This window comes from Xiphias gladius, chromosome 12, assembly GCF_016859285.1.
Source record: "Xiphias gladius isolate SHS-SW01 ecotype Sanya breed wild chromosome 12, ASM1685928v1, whole genome shotgun sequence".
Classification (NCBI taxonomy): Eukaryota; Metazoa; Chordata; class Actinopteri; order Istiophoriformes; family Xiphiidae; genus Xiphias; species Xiphias gladius.
This window is the reverse complement of record NC_053411.1, coordinates 13238293-13257867: the sequence shown is the minus strand read 5'-3', so window position 1 is coordinate 13257867 and position 19575 is coordinate 13238293. Positions and strand designations below refer to the sequence as shown.

General features: G+C 38.5%; 1 protein-coding gene across 2 annotated transcripts; it reads left to right on the top strand.

The window, feature by feature from the left end:
• The first annotated feature begins 666 nt into the window (after positions 1 to 666).
• On the top strand, positions 667 to 4045 carry c12h4orf48 (chromosome 12 C4orf48 homolog). 2 transcript variants are annotated; one of them, XM_040141039.1, is made up of 4 exons: positions 667 to 744; positions 962 to 1094; positions 2358 to 2446; positions 3315 to 4045. In XM_040141039.1, the coding sequence occupies exons 2-4, from the start codon at positions 983 to 985 to the stop codon at positions 3384 to 3386; spliced, it is 273 nt and encodes a 90-aa protein (XP_039996973.1). In that variant the 5' UTR covers positions 667 to 744; positions 962 to 982; the 3' UTR covers positions 3387 to 4045. The 2 variants fall into 2 exon arrangements, with proteins under 2 accessions (XP_039996973.1, XP_039996974.1); XM_040141040.1 differs by having other exon boundaries at positions 698 to 1094.
• Positions 4046 to 19575: the final 15530 nt, after the last annotated feature.

Below are 19575 nucleotides of genomic sequence, written 5' to 3'. Positions count from 1 at the left end.
TTTCATTAATGATTAATCTGCTGATTATTTTCTCAATTAATCGTAAATGCAAAATTCCTGTTAGAATTTCCCACAACCGACAAAGGTGCAATAAATGCATCAGATCTTCACATTAGAGAGACTGGAACCAGCAATATTTGGCTTTTTTTTTTCTTAAAAAAATGACTCAAAGCAATTATTCGATTATCAAAATAGTTGCAGATTCATTTTCTGTCGATCAACTAATGGATTAAATAAATCGTTGCAGCTCTAGACGTAGGTATGATAACTGCAATTTTATTGCCGACATAATGCATTGTGTTATACAGTATTCACTTTCCACCACTGTCGACAGAAAAATATAGGGTGGAAACCTTGTATGTAAAGATATATATACATATAAATACCATAGACTACACCATGATCAGCCTCCAAAATGATCACACAGTTGAATCAACACCTCTTTAACACAGTTTCAACACAAACATTGCAGGACTCTATTATTAATCTATATTAGTATTAGCCTGGATTAGTTTTAGCTAGGTGTAACTAATGAACTGATAACTGAGTGTATAAATATAGTGTGTATTACTGTGCACGTTTGTCCAGGCTTTTATTTTGAATGATGTCACCGGAAGTCTTGATTCTGGTCCCCAAAGCAAATTTTAGGGTACCCTGGCGCATGCGCGCTCCCTTCACCTACATAAAACAATCCTAGGTGGGCATCTTGCGCTGATTGTGCGAATTATCATCGACCGACTGACGGTAGGTTGACAGACACTTCGTTAAATAAAAACGATTCATTCTCTGTAGACCGTATTTTTAAAACCGTGCGACTATTTACCGATGACAAGCGGACTATTTTTTTTAAACAAAGCCCGTGAGGTTTGGTGATTTCACTGACTTACGGCCGTGTAGGACGTTTTCCGCTGTGGCATTTGTGCAAACCAAACACCTGCTGATTTAAGGCTCCATATTAAAGGTAATCGATCAGACCATCGCCATGGCATCCGGCGGATATCTGCAGGCAGCGGTGCTCCTTCTGGCGGTCCAGCTCCTCTGTCTCGGTGCAGCTGACGCGGATCAGGAGCCGGGTACTGTCATCCCTGCAGAAAGTAGGTGGATTTAAATATAAGATTTGTGATTTTATTTATTTATTTTTTCCCCCCCTGCCTCTTCAGGGCAGGTTTTAAAGTGGGTGTCAGGTGTGATTTGTCGTACCTCAGTGATGATTTTACAGCGATGATCTGATTAGAGCGGATCCTTTACAGGGGTTTCTTAGTGGAAATTGTAGGTCATCTTACTCGGTGTATACATCTTGAACTCAACACGACACTGGGCCCTCACTGCTCCTCGTAGACACATTTCATTCCTCTCTACTAGGCTTAACCGACGAGGAGGTTTGAAGGAAAATACCTGTAATTTCGTTTGAGAACTAATTGGACCTTGTTTCTAGCCTTCTCCACAGTTATATTTGCTACTGTCAAGATGGAAAAGCTTCGAAATAATATTTACACCGAGATGTAAAAGTAAACCTTCCCCGGTAAAATCCCAATGAATGAAATAGGGCCGCAACTAACAATTATTTGCATTATTGATTGATCAGACTATGATCTCGATTTAATCAATTCTTTTGTCTATAAAATTTCATGATATAGTGTAAAACGTCATTATAGTTTCCCGGGGCCATAGGTGAGCTATTTCGATAGCTTATTTTATTCCCAGAGGTATTCGGTTTACTGTCATATATGGCAGAAGAGCATCACATCTTGAAAGTTGAAATGCTGGAACCAGCAAATGTTTGGCCTTTTTTGCTTGAAAAAAAGACTAAAAGACTAAAATGCTTTAAATGAATTTTCTGTCAGTCGATTAATCGTCGCAGTCGTTACAGACTATGTACGTTTTAAAAGAAGAAACGGCACAGTCCTCTTCTCGCAAATGTAAAGTTGAATTAAAAAGCAATACAACACCCCCCTTCCCTAGTTCAGTACACGCCGGGGATTTGCTGGTGAAGCCCTACTTGTTCTGGGGTTACCACTAGTTTATGGTGACTAATAACAGCTCATGTTAGAAAACCTGAAGTCAATATTGCTGTGTTACAGTACATTTCTTTATATAACTCTTCTCTACTTACATTTACCATTATCCTGTGAATTTTACTTGTGGCCACAGTGGGCACTGCGCAGCCAAAGTTACACAGCTTCTCTTTAAGGTGTAGTTTACTTACGGCTCCCACTTAATGAGGAGGGAATCTGCTTTGAGATGATGTCTAAAAGAGAAAATCCTCACAAAATAATTCAGAGGGTATTTATATTCTACCAGGAAAATGACCAGTATATGACTCGTTTTATTTCGGAACTATTTCCTCTACTTTCCAGGTCGCCCGTGTGTGGACTGTCATGCATTCGAGTTTATGCAGAGGGCACTGCAAGATCTAAAGAAGACCGCTTTCAACCTTGACGCCAGGGTAGGTGAAGCCCTGCTCTCCCGCATCATGTCATTTTCCTATGTGTATCGGGCCCTGTATTCCCCCCTGTTTTATGATTTTTGTTTTAGAAATCCTTCATCCCCCAGGCGATCAAAGTGTTAAATGCTAATGATGCACCAGCGGATGATGACTGTTTCATTTAACAGTTGGTGTATGATGACGGCTGGATGCACCGGAGGTTTTATGATACGCTGTAATTTTACATTTGTATTTAATGTGAGCTTATGTGGTAGGTTACAGAATGTGTTTAAATAAATAAAATTGACTTGACTCAACTATTTAACTACTTGATACTCCGTTTTCTCTTCGGCATCCCCCGTATACCAGTGGATGTGTTTTGCTGCATTAATTCTCAATACAGATCATCAGTATTCCTTTTTTGACTCGATGAGCTCAGCCAAGGGTGTCACGGCAATTAAAATTTTGTTGAACAGTTTAATTCTATTTCTGTGTTTTTGTAACATTTTCTGTTTTCATTTCGAAACAAAAATCCCTTTTTCTGTATATTTTTTTTCTCTCCCTAGTAAACACAAAGCTCCTTCTTTGGATGGGAAACTTGGCCAGTTCAGTTCTAGCTTTACATTTTGTTAGGGGCTTTATAGCATCTCTGTTGGGTATAATTTTATTATGTACAGGAAACTGTGGAAAACAAATCTAATTCACACCCAGTAAACCAGCTGCCAACTGCTCTTGTGTCACAAATAAACTGCCAGTTTTCAAGATGAGATAAAAACTGTTCTTATCGATCTGTGAACCTGTGCCCCCTCAGAACTACTGGATGCACGAAGCCCCCCCCCGAATTCAGCTGATGTTTAATGCAGTAACATTTTTATTTTGTCCTTTGCAGACAGAGACGCTGGTGCTGAGAGCAGAGAGGAGGGCTCTGTGCGACTGTATGCCCACCAACTCGCTGCGCTGAGATCTGCACTTCACTGCCGCGAGTACACCTTAGGACACGTCCACCTGTCATCACGCCCCGACACACTGAAAACAACCCTGTTCCACTCTCCTCATGTACAGTAATTCTCATCTTAACTTATTAACACAATAGGCACTTTATTTTCTTTTCGGTCATATCACTGTCGAGTGACGCTTTGATTTCATATCATTCATCATTAAAGCATGTTATTGTTTTGCCTTATTCGGGATGACTTTTATACCACTGCTGTTTTACATTGTGAAACAAATGCCTGTAAGGTTAGTTTGTCTTCATTGTCATAAGATTCGAGTCAGCTCTCATCTGTCTCCTATAAAACAAACTATTTTTTGTACTTTTTAGTATTTGACTGTATAATGTAGATACAGTAGAATACGTTGGTGAATTTACTCGTTGAATGTGTTGTATGAGATTAATGTTTACGACAATTAGAGACATCAAACTGTAGCATCACGTGGAAATTTATTTAACTGCTCAAAATATTTCTGTCTTAAGTTGAATTACCTTTTAGGAATCAGCAAAACGACTGGAATTTCACTGATTTGAAATGAACTGATTTGCAGCCTGGCTTCTATCGCAAAAAAAAGGTTGGGTAACTTATTAAAAACTGTAATTTTCAATTGTAATAACCATGTTTCTTTTTTTTTTGTAAAGAAATTGTCAGCAGAAGGAAATGTGAAATTTTACAAACAATATTTTCAGACTTTTTTTTTTTTTTTTAAGGCAGAAAAAGTGTTCTTGTAGGTCTTGATTTAGCACAGCACTGTAGCATGAATTTACAGCACTTTCTGTTAACCTACTGTTAATATAGATTTGTATGTCTAGATCATGAATATGTACATCGGTACATGTCACGGAGGGTGTCTACAGACTTTGTCTTCTCTATCTGACAAAGGTGTATGGAGGAGTAGTAATGAGCTGTATAGTATCGGATGAACTGCAATATCAGCAGGAGAAGGGAGGATGAATAGAGGAATGCTGATTGCAGCAGGCAACAGATAGAAATAAGAGATAGAAATAATAAATGTCTTATTGTTGCTTGTTCATGAACATGAACCATTTTATTGTCTTAATGTTGTACCTCAATCAATAAAAACAACAAATGATCTTGACTGCTTTTACTGTTTTCTCTGTCTGGGACTGATACTACACGTCATCAGTGTGAGCTGTAATAAAGAAGCAATGTGTGGGTTTATGCTGGCACTAACATGGACGCATCCATTCATTTATTAATTGTGGTAACTGCGGGGTCTCATAGCTCAGTTTGTAGTTGAATCGCTGCAATATCTATGCGTAACTAATGTGTAAAAACTTTTCTCCCAAGCTTCTTTCTAGGGTTGCAACAATCATTTTTCTGTTATTTTCTTGATTCACCAATGAATTGTTTGGTCCATGCAATTTTAAAAAAAAACTAGCTTTTGTCTAGCATTATATTTTAAGATCCTACAATCAATTTGGGAGGGATAGCAGATTATGTATTAAGTTTAGGTGGTAAGGCCCCCTTCTGTTCACATTTGTATCAAAGGTTATGTTTCTATATTTAATTTTATACTGGCTGTATACGGGCAACGCCTTTAACCACAGCAACACCTCTCCCTCATGTTCATCTATCTGTTCTAAAGGAGCTGGTCTGCAGAACCACAACCCTGTCAGCGCTGTGCGTGTTGGCTACCAGTCACAGACCTTATGATATAAGGTCCTTCCGTTTTAGCTGACTTCAATCCCTCCCACGCACGCTCCTCTTTATTTATTTACAACAGGGATTACAGCAATGAATAAAAACCTGCAAGGCCCCCATCTACACCAGCAGGAGGAGCCCTAAGTAAAGGCAGACCGCCAACTGTGTCGCAGTGATGCAGCACTCTCCACTTCCCTCGTGGCCGTAAATGCAGATGGGGTGAAATACTGTAAATAGATACAAAGAGAAAACTGAGGAGATACATTGGCCACCGAAGCGCCTGCAGTGACCTGGCAGGAATCTCAGCCCAGAGGCACCTCCATGTACTGCCAGCACTATCAAGGCAAACACCCTTATACTGCACCACAGGACGCAGGCACAGGCGAACCCCAATTCTCTTGCAGAGGCAGCTTGAACCTACCAGGGTTTTACTGGAAGGAGTGAATGAGAAGTTTGGGTATGCAGGGAAACTGAATATACGCTGAATCACGTTGAAAAGAGTCCTTGTTGTCAAGCAGCCTCCACTTTCTTTCTCACTCTCTCCCCCACTCTCTCACTGGCTTGTCCTCTCTACAGAGGCCTTTCAACATTTCTTTCATCTGTTCCTGGAGAAGCTGACTGGATCGCTCCAGCTGTTTGAAATTCTCCAGTGGTGGCAAGCAAGCAAAATACTCAATATTTTCTTCCCCTTTTATCCTTCTGTCTTACTTCGGCATTGCTTTGACTTTGCCACAAAAGTTTTCTCACCTTGCCCAACTGCGGCACTTATTTAGCCTGCAAATGTATTATTCAGACGTGCAGAATGTTTTATGTGGGAAAACTGAGAAGAAAGGTGTATTTACTAGAAAACCACTTGTCATGTTTGAAATGTGTTCATTTGAATTGATTTTAAACTGGATGTTATTTAACACTATCGGTTATGTAAAAGTTAGTATTGTTACAACCTTTGAAGACAGTTTAACTGTCAATGTTCAGGTCAGTTTGATAAAGTTTGCATTCATACTGTTAATGCAAACTTTATGTATCTAGAGATGCAGAACATTGACATCCACCCTTTAACCAACCAGTTTAGCTAGCCACTTATTTATGACTTTTACCTGACTATTTAACTGTTTGTCCGTTTAACTGTGTCTACCAATTATTCATTACCTTTAGCTATTTCAACTATTCATCCTTTACTTTTACATATTTGAACTGTTAATTCATTATTGTTTGCTCAACTGTTCAGACTTCTATGCGTGTTTGCTGTGCCCCACCCTCCATGTAGATAAAGATAGACTCTCTGATACCAAAATGTCAGGTGGAGGACGACTCTGTGCTAATTGGCCTAGCCCCTCTTCATGGGAAGTGGCCACTGGATGGCTCAAATAACATTCATGTTCACCTTCATTTTGTCTGATATCGAAGCCAAGTTTCATTTTTTGTAAACACTGGAAGGGATGGTTACCTCAGATATTGCATTCTGGTACATGTTCTCAGTCAAGACATTATGAATTTGCTGCAAGCAGATTATGTTCTTTTGAAACTGCTGACAGTTGTTTGGAGAGGTGTGTTAAGGAGTAAGACTAGGTCGAAACCTAGTATATGGCTGGAAGGCCCTTTATCAGTTTGCTTCTCTCCTACTGTCTGTGCTCACATAAAGGAGTAATTTAATACAGCCAAATTCACAATAAAGCTGTCTTCATTTACATGTTTTTCTGTTTCTATTGTCAGACAATGGAACAAGTATGAAATAGTGACTACATTTTAACTAGCAGTCACTTCTACAACATTTCCAAGCTGCTGTTCTGCTCTGCTAAACTCCGGATTTTATGACTGAGATGTTGTCTGACAAAATCACCATACACATAAGTTGAAGACAACAGCTTTGCTGTGATTTCGGCTATATTTACTTGTAAAATGATCACTCAGAGAGAAAGAGTGAGACACGTAGAAAGGTGTGCTTGCGGAGGGAAAGCCCAACCTCGCAGGGCAATTTTAGTGACTCTCTTCTACGGATGGTAGCTAACGTTTGTCCAAAAAGTCACTAGATTTGTTGCTAAGTGCTTTTGTGAAGAAAAGTTGCTTAAGGGGTGTGAAAAGTTGGTAAATCTAGTGACAAAGGCGCCAAGATGGCAACGATGCCTGAAGCATGACGCAATAGTAACTATCTGCGGCAATTCATTTTGAAAGAGCAACAGCCAATGGCGAAACACTAAGCCGGACAACCAATGGTGTAACGTCAGCACTCAGTCACGCGGCATTCGGCTGATCAAGCACTCACTCAGTCAATTATGGACATTCTCATTTATAGGACTGCCCCATTGTTGTGGTCCAGTCAATAGAAAAAAAAACAAACAAACCAGTTTCATCCAACATAATAGACCCATAGTCTGTACAAAAAATGCTTAAGCTACTGTATGTGCTATTTTGTTAACCAAAGCAGATATTACCCCAATAAAAAAGTGTATATTTCATGGAAATCCTCCTTGTGTGCAATTTTATGCAGGGAACTCCATTAGCTTTCCCATCAGATTTTCTTATTTTCTGCTACTGGAAAATATAAGAGATTAGTGTTAACATGGTAGTCATCACATAACCATCAATGAGATGCTGAAAACAAAGACCGGCAGCCGGTGTGAAATGAAACTGAAAAACTTAAAGCAGTTCAGCAGCTGGTAATGCCTCTTCCTGATGAGAAGGGGGAAAAAAAAGAAAGAAACAAACAAAACTATAGAATTAACAACAAGAGCAAGAAAGACAACATAAAACAAAGCGCCACGATTTGGAGTCCCCACTAGGTTGATGAGAAAGCAGTACATTATAGTGACAAGTGACACGAGACCATGTTGGTGGAGGTTTAACTGGCAGGATATTCTAAAAAAAAAAAAAGATTTTGGGATGTTTTCACGGGTAGAAATATCAGGTGGATTAACACATTGAGTGCAGGCTGGTGGTCTGCTTAATTTTGCTTAACATGTGTGCCACTGGTGTGTATGTGTCACCATGGAATTTGCAGCTTTAGCCAATCTTAGGTGACTGTGGTTTGTTTCACCTCTGGCTCACACTTAATGTGTTAAACATCAACTGGTTGAAACCAGTGGTTGCATTCTGAAGTGAAAAGCACAGCCAGAATTTAAACTTGTCCAATGCATTGCTTTATTACTGAATCCCTGTTAAACTGAAATTCCCATCAACCTCAACTGTACTTTGTGAGTAATGCTACAAAGGAAATGTTAGTATGCTAAATGGTGAACACAGTAAACATTATACCTGCATAAAATCAGGATGTGAACGTTGTCATTCTGAGCATGTTAGCATGCTGACATTAGCATTTAGCTCGAAGCACTGCTGTGCCTAAGTACAGCCTCAAACAGCTCCTAGCATGGCTGTAGACTCTTAATCTTGTTTTATGACATTCAGATAAACCACCAGTTAAATGTAAATCAGGTGTCTTTTTGAAGAATGTTTTGTCTTTGTTTAAGTAACTTTTGTTGTATTTCATTCTTGCTGGTTGCCAATATTTTGTGACTATTCCACTGTACTATATGTTGTTTTTACTGCGTAAAAAGTAACCATGGTCCCTAAATATGGATCAAAACTTGTCAAAACCATCACAAAGCCTCAGATTTGTGGCAATACTCTGTTGCCCACAGTTGTTAAACCATGTCATGTAATTGGTGTCTTGCTTTCAGGAACCTCTGAGCTGTGTGTCATGGTAAATTTAACTCTATTTAACCATTCTAGATATTCTGAGCTGTGTCTGGACGATATTAAAACAAACACATTTGGGGTCACAGTGAATAATCTGGTGTTTGCCCTTGTTTTAAATATTTGCAGATAATCTTGGTGAGGCAGACGCTGAAGCTTTTTGGGCTTTTAAACTGACAGTGCATCTACCTATATAACAGTTTAAGCTCCATGTGTGAAGTATAAAAATGTTATAGTAGCGAAAACTCTTTTAATGGTTACTCAGTGCATCTTGGTGTCTCTACCCTGCAGCCCCATGCTGGCACTCTGGTTGGTGGGAAGCCACAGTAACAGCAGGTGCCTGGAGAATTTGCCAGTGTTAGCAGGGCACCATGAATTAGTGATATGCATGATAATGCATTAAATATACATACATATATTTTTGAAGGGCCTCCATAAATTACTCATAAAATGACAATCTTGAAAGATGCCTGGCCAGTGATACATAGACATCTACCCAAGACAGACAGAGAGAGAGAGACTGGAAAGTGACAGAAGAGTAATTCTGAAGAAGAAAAGAAATCATGGTTTGAACTTCAAGAGATGTTCGAGATGAGGAAGTAAGCACAGAGCACCAGCAGGCTAGATAGGGCAGTACAGATGCAAACCAGCTGTTCGCCAAGGCAACTTGAGGAGTATTTTCTTTTTCTCAGTTATCAAGGTTTATGTATCAGTATACTATAGACTTCAGTACAGATTCAGTTCATGATAATATCAGAGCCAGTATTCATGACATTGAGTAAATGGAAATGATTTAAATTCAGTACGTTTACTTTAATTTATGTAGAGCATTTAAAAATTTGGGTGAATCTATTTTCCAAGGAATTCCATTTGTTAAAGCCCCCGAAGACCTGGTTTCAAATGTAACAAGTAACTACACCCTAATTGTTTTTTTTCCACCGTACACATAATCACACAGAGTTTTGTTGGCATATGATGTTGACACAGGCATTTTTTCTACCAAAATTCATATTGCGTGTAAAAACTCATTTTTCTGCTGAAATTTAGCTGGTCTCAGTCTGGATTCCAAAGTTAAGTTCAGCCAAATCCTCTGGCCCCTCCTTAACCGTGATGTACCAAGCAAGACTCCAAGTTCCGTTTTGTACAGGGAGTATACCAAGTCTATTCTTTGGGCTAAAAAGAACAGTCTGCCAAACCACTGTCTTTCCACTGGGAGGTTGTTGGTTGCCACGAACTGGTGCTGTGTTTTTTGTTGCAACCTCGGGTAACCATATCTTAAAAATATTAATGAAGGCAAACTGACAAAGACTTGCAGCCTTCCCTCATGATCCATGAGCTTTTAAAAATATTCATTTTGGCTAAACCAACAGTGAATCTCATTTCAAAAACCTGTTTCTTCCCAAAGATAAGTATGGACAGTCTAGTTTTAAAGAATACATCCCAGAGGGTTTATACAGTATGTTTGCTCACTGTGTGTCTCACAACAAATTCCTTTAAATGTCCTGAACAAAGACTGAAGAAAAACTGCTTTTGCATGTTAGAAATTTAAACTTAGGTATCTACATGGTTTCACTCATAGCCCTTCCGAAAAGCTATATGTGCAGACTGGATAAATTATTAGGAAAATAGTATTTTGGGCAATTTATGGGAATGAAAAACAGTGGTTTGGCAGACTAATTCTGTATTATCCAATTTTTTAAGGATGAAACTTCTTCAGACACCTTTTACTATGCACTTTGAATTCATGTCAGCATTTTTGGGAATCTAAATTTAGTAAAGATACAGAAACGGAGACAAACACCTTGTTTCATGATGTCAAATGCTTTTATTTGATTGTTGGTTTTAATGCTGTACTACTATTCACTGTTATTGTAACAGACGATTATGACGATACCCCTGGTGCTGAAGATCAGGTGGTGGAAAGCTGCAGAGAAAGAGCAGATACAAATACATATGAATATACAGCCTAAAAAATATGAGAAAAAAAACTGACTCATATTTGTATTTTTTTGCCATCATTATTTCATATTTGTTTTGTCATCTTTGTTTGCTCCTTTGGTACAAATAAATTATTTAAAAAGTATGAAAAGTAATGTATACTTGTGACATACAGGCAGGATTTGGTGTGGGATTCATCTGTCTCAGCTTATTCAACATCAGGCTGAATTTCATCTTAATCCTCTTCGGAACTGAGGTCCCCCTGGAGCTCCTCATCTTCCAAGCAATTTTCATTGAGCACCTTATCTTCCAAAGCTTTCTTCTCAAGCTCAAAATCTTCCAAGCACTTCTCATTGAACACCTCATCTTCCAAAGCTTTCTTCTCAAGCTCCTCATCTTCCAAGGCTTTATCCTTGGGTTCTTCATCTTTAGCTAGGCACTCTTTAGCACTTTTCCACTTCGACTCATCAGCATTAACCTCTTCGTGTTTGGTTGAATCAGCTGTGGGAGTTAGGAAGATATATAATTGCATCCATTCATAATGGAATTTCCTTCAAATATTATGACACACACACATAATACATCACATTTTATCATCTAGTTACCTTTGACTGGTGCAGCATTGTTTCGTGATGGTGCTGCACGGATCGTAGCCACAAAAACAAAAACCAGGAAAACAGTTTGGATCTTCATTTTCTGAAAGAAAACATAAAACCTTACCTTACATACTATCAAATGCTCTGTGAGTATTTAGTAACTGATGTTGTTGGGTCCATGTACAGAAAAATAAAGGTATTGTACTCACCTTTAGTTTCCAGCAGTTGACAGGTATATATACTGTTGACAAGCTGATCTCTCAGGAGTATTCTAACTTTCTGACTGATGCACTTGATATATATATATAATTTTGAGCTGGGCATACCGTTGAGTGTTTGCACTGTGACTACAGCATAAAGATCATCCAATGAAAAGTTTCCACACGTTTGCTGGTTTGTGACAAAGTGCTCCTAGGCATATGGTATGGCCACCTACAGTGCAGAGTACAACGACTACCAAATAAGTGATATGTGTCCTGACTTTAAGACAGTAAAAAAAAAATTGCTTTTCAAATATTTGTTTCTCAGCTCTCGCTCCAATTTGGCTAATGCGCCATGGCTCAGGGCAAGAAGACTGATGAACCTGCTGATTCATATAGCAGTTGGTTTCAAATGATAAAATTGAAGGCTGAAGTGTACTATTGGAGTAATCAGTTACTTAAATGTTAGTAAAGATTGATTTCCTGGCTGTGCTCGGGATGGGTCTGGCGCCATCAAAGCTGTTGGTACATTCTTATTTTCAGTTGAAGTCCAAATTTGTTTTCCTCTAGAGTATCAAATTTTTTTTCTTCTTGCATTGATTCAAGTGGATTATTATAGGGAGTTTCAGTGTTGCTGTTTAAATGCAATAATATTTGCAGTAGTGGCATTCAGCAAGCATGAAACTATAGCTAATCACTTGAATACATTTAAAAAAAAAAAAAAAAAGGCAACAGATAGTAGGCCGAATAATGGAAACACAACTGATTGTACTGTGGCTATAAGATACTGACGCCTCAGTGCAAAGATGAGTCTATTTTTATACATGGACAGGACTTTGAGTGTTTCGTGAACCATGAATTAAATGTACTTATGTATGCCACGTTCAAAATCACACAATCGTTCAAGAAGTACGGGGTCATGAGAATTTGTTGGGGGATAAGAAAATCTAATTGTAAGTCAGAAAAGGCTTTGAAAACTGGTGGTAAACAAACCAAGATTTAATGGTAACTGTTGCCTCCTTCGTAACTGTTGCTATGCATGTAGCATTCCGTTCTGTTCTGTCGCGCGGCACAAAATGCAGTTTACTAAGGTAAAGTCGGCAGATTTACTAAAGAAACTCTTAGTAATTTTAGAAACAATAGGCTTGATTTCACACAGACAAAAGCAGGTATCTAATATACCGTCCATTTTGATGGCTGAAATGACAGCTGTTTCTAGCAGATTTTATCAACTTTAGCTAGCTGACCAAACGAACTAACATTAGCTCAGTCAGTTTGTTGAAAATCACTGACTGACTTTTCCTTGCTTCAAGCTCCCTCCTTTTAAAACTAGAACTCTGTAAAAAGGGGGTCCAGAACCTGTGTTAACTGATTTTGTTAAGTCACAAGTTGTGAAGACAATACTGACATATCATCACCTTCTTCTGACAATTTGAAATGATTATTTTTATGTCCAGCAGTTACAGAGCAACATTATCATTTACTTTTGAGTTGTGTTTGTGGCCACCAGACAAATGTAAGCCCAATATTCTCTCTCCTTTTGGCTCTGGTTTGATGTATACCAACTCCTGAGGGAAATATCTGGTGCTTTAGTTGCTAAATACTCCACTGTGTTCATCAGATATTCACTAGCTTTGTCTGTCTGCTTTTTGGTGCTGAGCGGGTAGCCCATGCTACAGGTTCTATGCAAAATGTCAGTATCCTGGCTAGTTCTTGATCGTGGTAATACAGAAAGAGCATTGTTCTTGTATTGGAGGTCAGAATTACAGCAGTTAGTCCTAGTCCTATATGTATGAAAATGTAAGATCCAACTGTTATTTCATTCTGACATAACCCTGCTTGGCTGCTTGTCTTAGTCCAATACTCGACAAACAAACTTCATGTTTGCTAAAAGACAAAAGGCTTTTAGGATGAGGACTCACTGCTGTGTTTGAAGAAAAGTAACGCTATGGAGGGTAACAATGATCTTGGTTTCTGTAAACTGTCCTAAATGCAATAAAGAGCAAGACAGAGCCACTAACGTTAAACTCTGAAAACATCAGGAGCAGCTCCTTCAAACTGGCGGAATAATACACAGTGGTTATATACAATATATAAAGATAACATCATTGTGCATTCAGTCCAACATCTGGCCTGATGCATTTACATCCCCCTCAGCTTCCAGGGGGGATCGAATGAACTGAAAATCTCCTTTGAGTCCTATTTTTCTGTTTTGATAAAAGGTAAATAGCTTTAAGATACGCTCCCCGATTGTATTATTACACTCACTGAAATTGAGATGTAGAGGTGCTATAATAAATCGTATGATTATAACAGCAAACAAATTTTGAGGGCACTATACCAGATTTCAGGATTTGAGGGTTGCCGTGAGAAATTTGCAGATTCAGGAGCAATAACAAAACTAAAATTGCTTAGAGCTGTAACATCCCGTGCTTTTAATCTACATGAATTAATCTTCACACCAGGGCAGACACAAAACATCTAATGCTGTTTCCCAATAATGATAAAAACGAACAAAACATTATGTTCTTTTTTCAGGACATGCGTGGAGCTGAATTTAAAAATGTAAATATTTAGATGATATCTCATCAGCTGATGTTTGTTTTAGACCTGTAGTCCAAGTACTGGATGAATTAGGAGCTAATATGTCACTCCAGCATGGACTTGGTTTTGAGCTACGGGAAAATAATCAAATACTATTATATTAAACATAAAGTATTCCTCAATATCTCATTGTGCAAGTGTAGCAAGTGCAGAAATTAAATAAAAACTATTAATTCCACATCTGATTTTTATATCCAAGCCCCAGTTTCCGTGTTCTTGAAATTATTTTTTTGTTTGCTTTTGCTGATTTACTTGCTAGTTCACCAATTTTTTTTGTGTACACTGCTCATTTTGTGTTGACACTGTGTCATCTAGGTGTTCATTTAACCTTAGAGTAATTATTATTTAGTGGTGGTGTTGTATTGGCCAGAATTAATGTTGAATTGCCTCAGTATTACTCCAACAACTACTCTCTAACAAAGTTTCATGCAAAAGTGAAGGCTTTAAGCTTTAAAAATAGGATTTATTGTAGGTACAGGTGAACTTAATAAACCAATAAGTTGTGTAGATATAAAATTTTAGATTTTGTTTACTTGTATTGTTGTGCTCCTCCATTAATAAAACGACAACAGTCTTGCCACAAGATTAAGGGTGGAAGAGCTTAAGTGTGTGATTAGTCACAAACCCTCATACTTGCTGCTCCAGCTCTGGCTGAGCTATAAACTGAGTTGTCGAATCATTATGAAGCTGGTTAACCCCTACAGGGACATTAAGGGATATAATGAAAGAATATGTTAAACATATTAAGAGTAGCCCTCAGTATCTCCCATTTTATGGTAGAATTTGATTGAAACCATTCGAATCATCTGAACATGAGATCCAAGCAACCGACACTATTGAAAGAAGTTACATTTTTCTTTTTAGTAGGCATTAGCTTATTTCAACTGCCTTGCAGTGAAATAATGAAATAATGTGATGTTATACAGTACATTAACCTTCAGTATCTCACCTTGAAAGATGTAGGAGGTGCCGAAATAAAATAAAAACCCTTCAACACACAACACTACTGAGCTAGGCTTCAATATCTCAGCTTTCACTCTTATTTTAATTCTTTTTATTTTCCTACTGTGCCATAATCTCAAATCTAAAGTGAATTATAGATTATTCAACAAAAACTTGTAAAAAAGTTCACTGACTTTTAGATGATTAGAGTACTTTATCTTCTCAAATATCTTTACAAATGTTTATATCTATTGCTCCACTTTGGCTAAACCCTTCTAGGCTCAATCACTGGATTAGAAAGGATGAAGTGGTAATAATACTAAATGAAGGGTCTGCCACATTTGTCACTTTAATGGTGCATATTCTATCATTTGGTTTGTTCATATGTCTTGTATTCATCTCAATCTAGTTTTACTAGTTGTTCAAAAACTCCCTTCCCACCCCAAGGTCAAGAAACTTCATGTCCCTCAACAACAGGACGTATTCATGAAGCATCTAAAGGAAAACGTCATCCATAACAATGAGGTCAAAGGTTGATTTCTTCCCACTCCCCCCAACTAGTCATGGCTGCTCTCAGCAGCTTCATAAATCGGGTTCAAAAGAAACTTCTTATCCATGAACTATAGAGCATATTGGGAAACAAACTAATGGTAAAACACTTAATGAGTATGGCCACAGCTCTAACACCTCATTTCCATGTCTCAGAAACTACTTCAAACTCCAGTCTGCCTTTGTGCATCTGACCTGTGACCACAAGAGGGAGACAGGCCTCTGGTAGTAAGTCAGAATTTTTTCACACAAACCAACACACCCACACAAATTCACACACGCACACACACACGCACACGCACACACACGCGCGCACACACACACACACACACACACACACACACACACACACACACACACACAGAGAAACATGGCCTGACAATTCAATCTTTCTTTCACATCTGAATCTCTGTCACAAAGTTGAAAAACATTATGATCTTAATTTAAAGCCTTAAAAAGAGACTGAAAAAATGACTTTGTCTTGTAGTCCTGTACTTTGATGTACTCTTTATCTTAGCTATTTTATTGCTTAACGACAGCAACACAATGTTTTTAATTTTGCCCCTGTACACCACCACAATGGATTTGAAACGAAACCACCAAGATGTGACTGAAGTGTAGACTTTCAGCTATAATTCATCGGTTTAACAAAAATATCTCATTAAATGTTAAGGAATTACAGCCATTTTAATACAGTCCCTCAATTTCGGAGGCTCAAAAGTAATTGGACAAACTGACCGTAATTATAAATGTGAGGATTATTTTTAATACTTGGATGAAAATCCGTTGCAGTCAATGACTGCCTGAAGTCTAGAACCCATGGACATCACCAGATGCTGAGTTTCCTCCCTTCAGATGCTTTGCCAGGCCTTTACTGCAGCTGCCGTCAGTTGCTGCTCAATTGTGGTTCTTTCTTCCCTCAGTTTTGTCTTCAGGAAGTGACAAGCATGCTCAATTGGGTTGAGGTCAAGTGACTGACTTGGCCATTGAAGAATATTCCATGTCTTTACCATGAAAAGCTCTTGGGTTGCCTTCACAGTATGTTTCGGGTCATTATCTATCTGTACTGTGAAGCACTGTCCTATCGGTTTTGTAGTGTTTGACTGAATCTGATTAGACACCTACCTCCTCGAGTGTTCTTGACCTGGTTAGATGTTGTGAAGAGTTTTTCTTCACCAAGGAAATAAATCTGTGATCATCCACTTCAGTTGTCTTCCGTTGTTTTTCAGGCCCTTTTGTATAACTGAGCTCGCCAGTTATTTCCTTCTTTTTAAGAATGTACCAAATTGTTGATTTGGCCATTCTGCCATCTGTCTGATAGGTTTGTTTTGTCTTTTCAGCCTAATGATGACCTACATTTGCATCGACATCTCTTTGAACCGATATTGAGAGTTCCCATGAACAGCTACCAAAAAACAAATTCAACACTTGGAATCAACTCCAGACCCTTTTATCTGCTTAATTTGTCATGAAATAATGAGGGAACAGGCCACGCCTGGCCATGAAACTGATCAATTGCCAATTTTCCAATTACTTATTAGCCTCTGAAAATAAGGGACTATATATATAAAATGGCTGTAATTCCTTAACATTGATGTGATATTTTTGTTAAATCCCTTTAATTAAAGCTGAAAGTCTAAACTTCATTCACATCTTGACGGCTTCATTTCAAATCATTTGTGGTGGTGGTGTACAGAGGCAAAATTGCGAAAATTGTTTCACCGTCCAAATACTTCTGTAGCTAACTATATATGATCAGATTTTTGGATTTAAGCTAAACTATAGTATGAAAAGTAGTTTAACTGCATGCAAACGCATAGCTGCTAAAACAAGGAGGGAGAAGAGAACCAACCTGGATACGCTGCATTGTGGGAAACAGGCTGTAGCATTAAACTTCTCAGCAGAGTCCTTCTGAGCTGCCCAGTCGCTGAAAGGAGTCAAAGGTCACGGCAGGAGTAGAGGCAGGAGAACCAACAGTGGCATGATGTGACCTTTAGAGGGGGGTTTCCTCAGCTGCAGGGAAACACAAAGTAGCAGAGGTCACATTCAAGATTATTGGAACAATATGTGGGGCTCTTTGCAGGGATTTTCAACGGGGCTGTTAATATGGAGAATAACGGAGAAGCAAGAACACACATTTGGTACAGGATCAATGCTAACAAAGAGTACTAATTATGCAAAATAGTATTATATAATTTAAAGTATATCGCATGGGATTGACACAGCTTTATTCATGAATATTCTGCCAAGTCTGAAAATGTAGAGCCAGGTTTGAAAATTTGAGTGTGAGATATCCTAAAATGACTGCTGTACAGGAGATAACATTTTTTAATGATGGTACCAAAATAGACTTTTTTCTGGTGGAACCCTAATTACAAAGGATGAATAGCAACGTTGTCCAGCAGTTTTCTTTTTCTCGCATGTCATGAGCACCCAAAGAATATGAATGAGTATTAAATCTTCAAAGGGAGACGTGGAGGGTGCTCATTGGGCTTTTTAAGTGCAATGGGTTTAAAGCTACATTATTCTGCAGACACATCATTTGACATGTGACAGGCATTCAGCTCTCTGACCTCGAACTTCTTACATTCCGTGGGCTGCTGTTAAGTTTTGGCTAAGTATGTTTACTGTCCCTTTGATGAAAACACTGAATCGTGACATCGCATTTATACTGCAGCCATAATCAGCATTTGCAACATCACTGTTTGTACTGCACTGTTCCCTGTAGATGAGCATCTGTCATTTTTATTGTTCTAAATACAAAGTGGGGCACATCCAGAAGCTTTAAAAAATACCAACACTGGTTGATTATTTACCGCATAATGACTAAGACTTTTTTCCTTAGTGGCTTTTGTGTAGCTGTTATAAACCCTTCGTTTTTCAGCTGTTATGTATCTTACAACTGTTGCACCCCTCCTTGGCTGATCTTGTGCTGATGTGAAAGTGAAACAAACATTTGGTCATAACGAGGTATTAAGAATCTGTTGTTGAGGGACTCAGCAAAATGCCTCAGGGAGAAACTGAACTATCCACTAGCTGACTGAACAGAAAAGACAGCAAACTGTAAACTCAGACACAGAATATTTCATATTTTATTTATGTTCTCATAAACCAGACAAACACATACACTACTTGATTCAAACTATGATGGACTAAGTATGTGTCCTGTTATGTTTTTTTTTTTTTGGTGCCAGTTATGTACAGATTGCACCCCCTTTTCCAAAGATGGCAACTACCAATAACTGCAAACTCAGAGCAGTGTCTTACAAGTACTTTAGTCCGACTTTTTTTTTTTTTTTTTTGCCATCTGCGAACCCCTCATTAAAAATCTACGGACATCCCCTCAGACCGACGAAAGCAGTCTCTATTGATATCCAAGCTGTGGGCAACATCAATTTTAGGTCAGTACTTCAATTTCTTAGTGAAATACACCTTCTACTGTCTGTCAAAAAAAACAGCACAGTTCCAAAACAAAAACACCAGCTAATCTCATTAAATGTCTGAAAACATTTCAATTTCTTAATTTTTTTTTTTTAGTGGAAGTGTTTGAGAAAATTGAAAGCAGGCTATGAGAACGAGGGATGTTTTGGTGGATGCTGTATTATTTCCAAAATCGCGTCACAGACTAGACAAGCTGAGAGGATAATATTTACATTTGGAGATACCATAAATATCGTCACGTGTATCTGGGGTTGTCGCTGGTATAACCATCATTCGCTTTTTAATCGTCGAAAATGAGATGCTCTTTACAACTTTGCTGTTTGCCGTTTCATGGTTGCGACATCGCCGACAGCACTTGAAGGCAGCACCGCCAGGAGTCAACCAAAAAAAAGAAAACAGTGCGCATGCCCCGAGCATCCTCCACCCGATCGGCATGGTGAGACCCACAGCAGAGCAGTTGCTGATGCGTAGAAATCCATCTTTCTACCGCATTTTTTTTTTTTTTAAGAGCAAATGCCAGACTATGTGGGGAC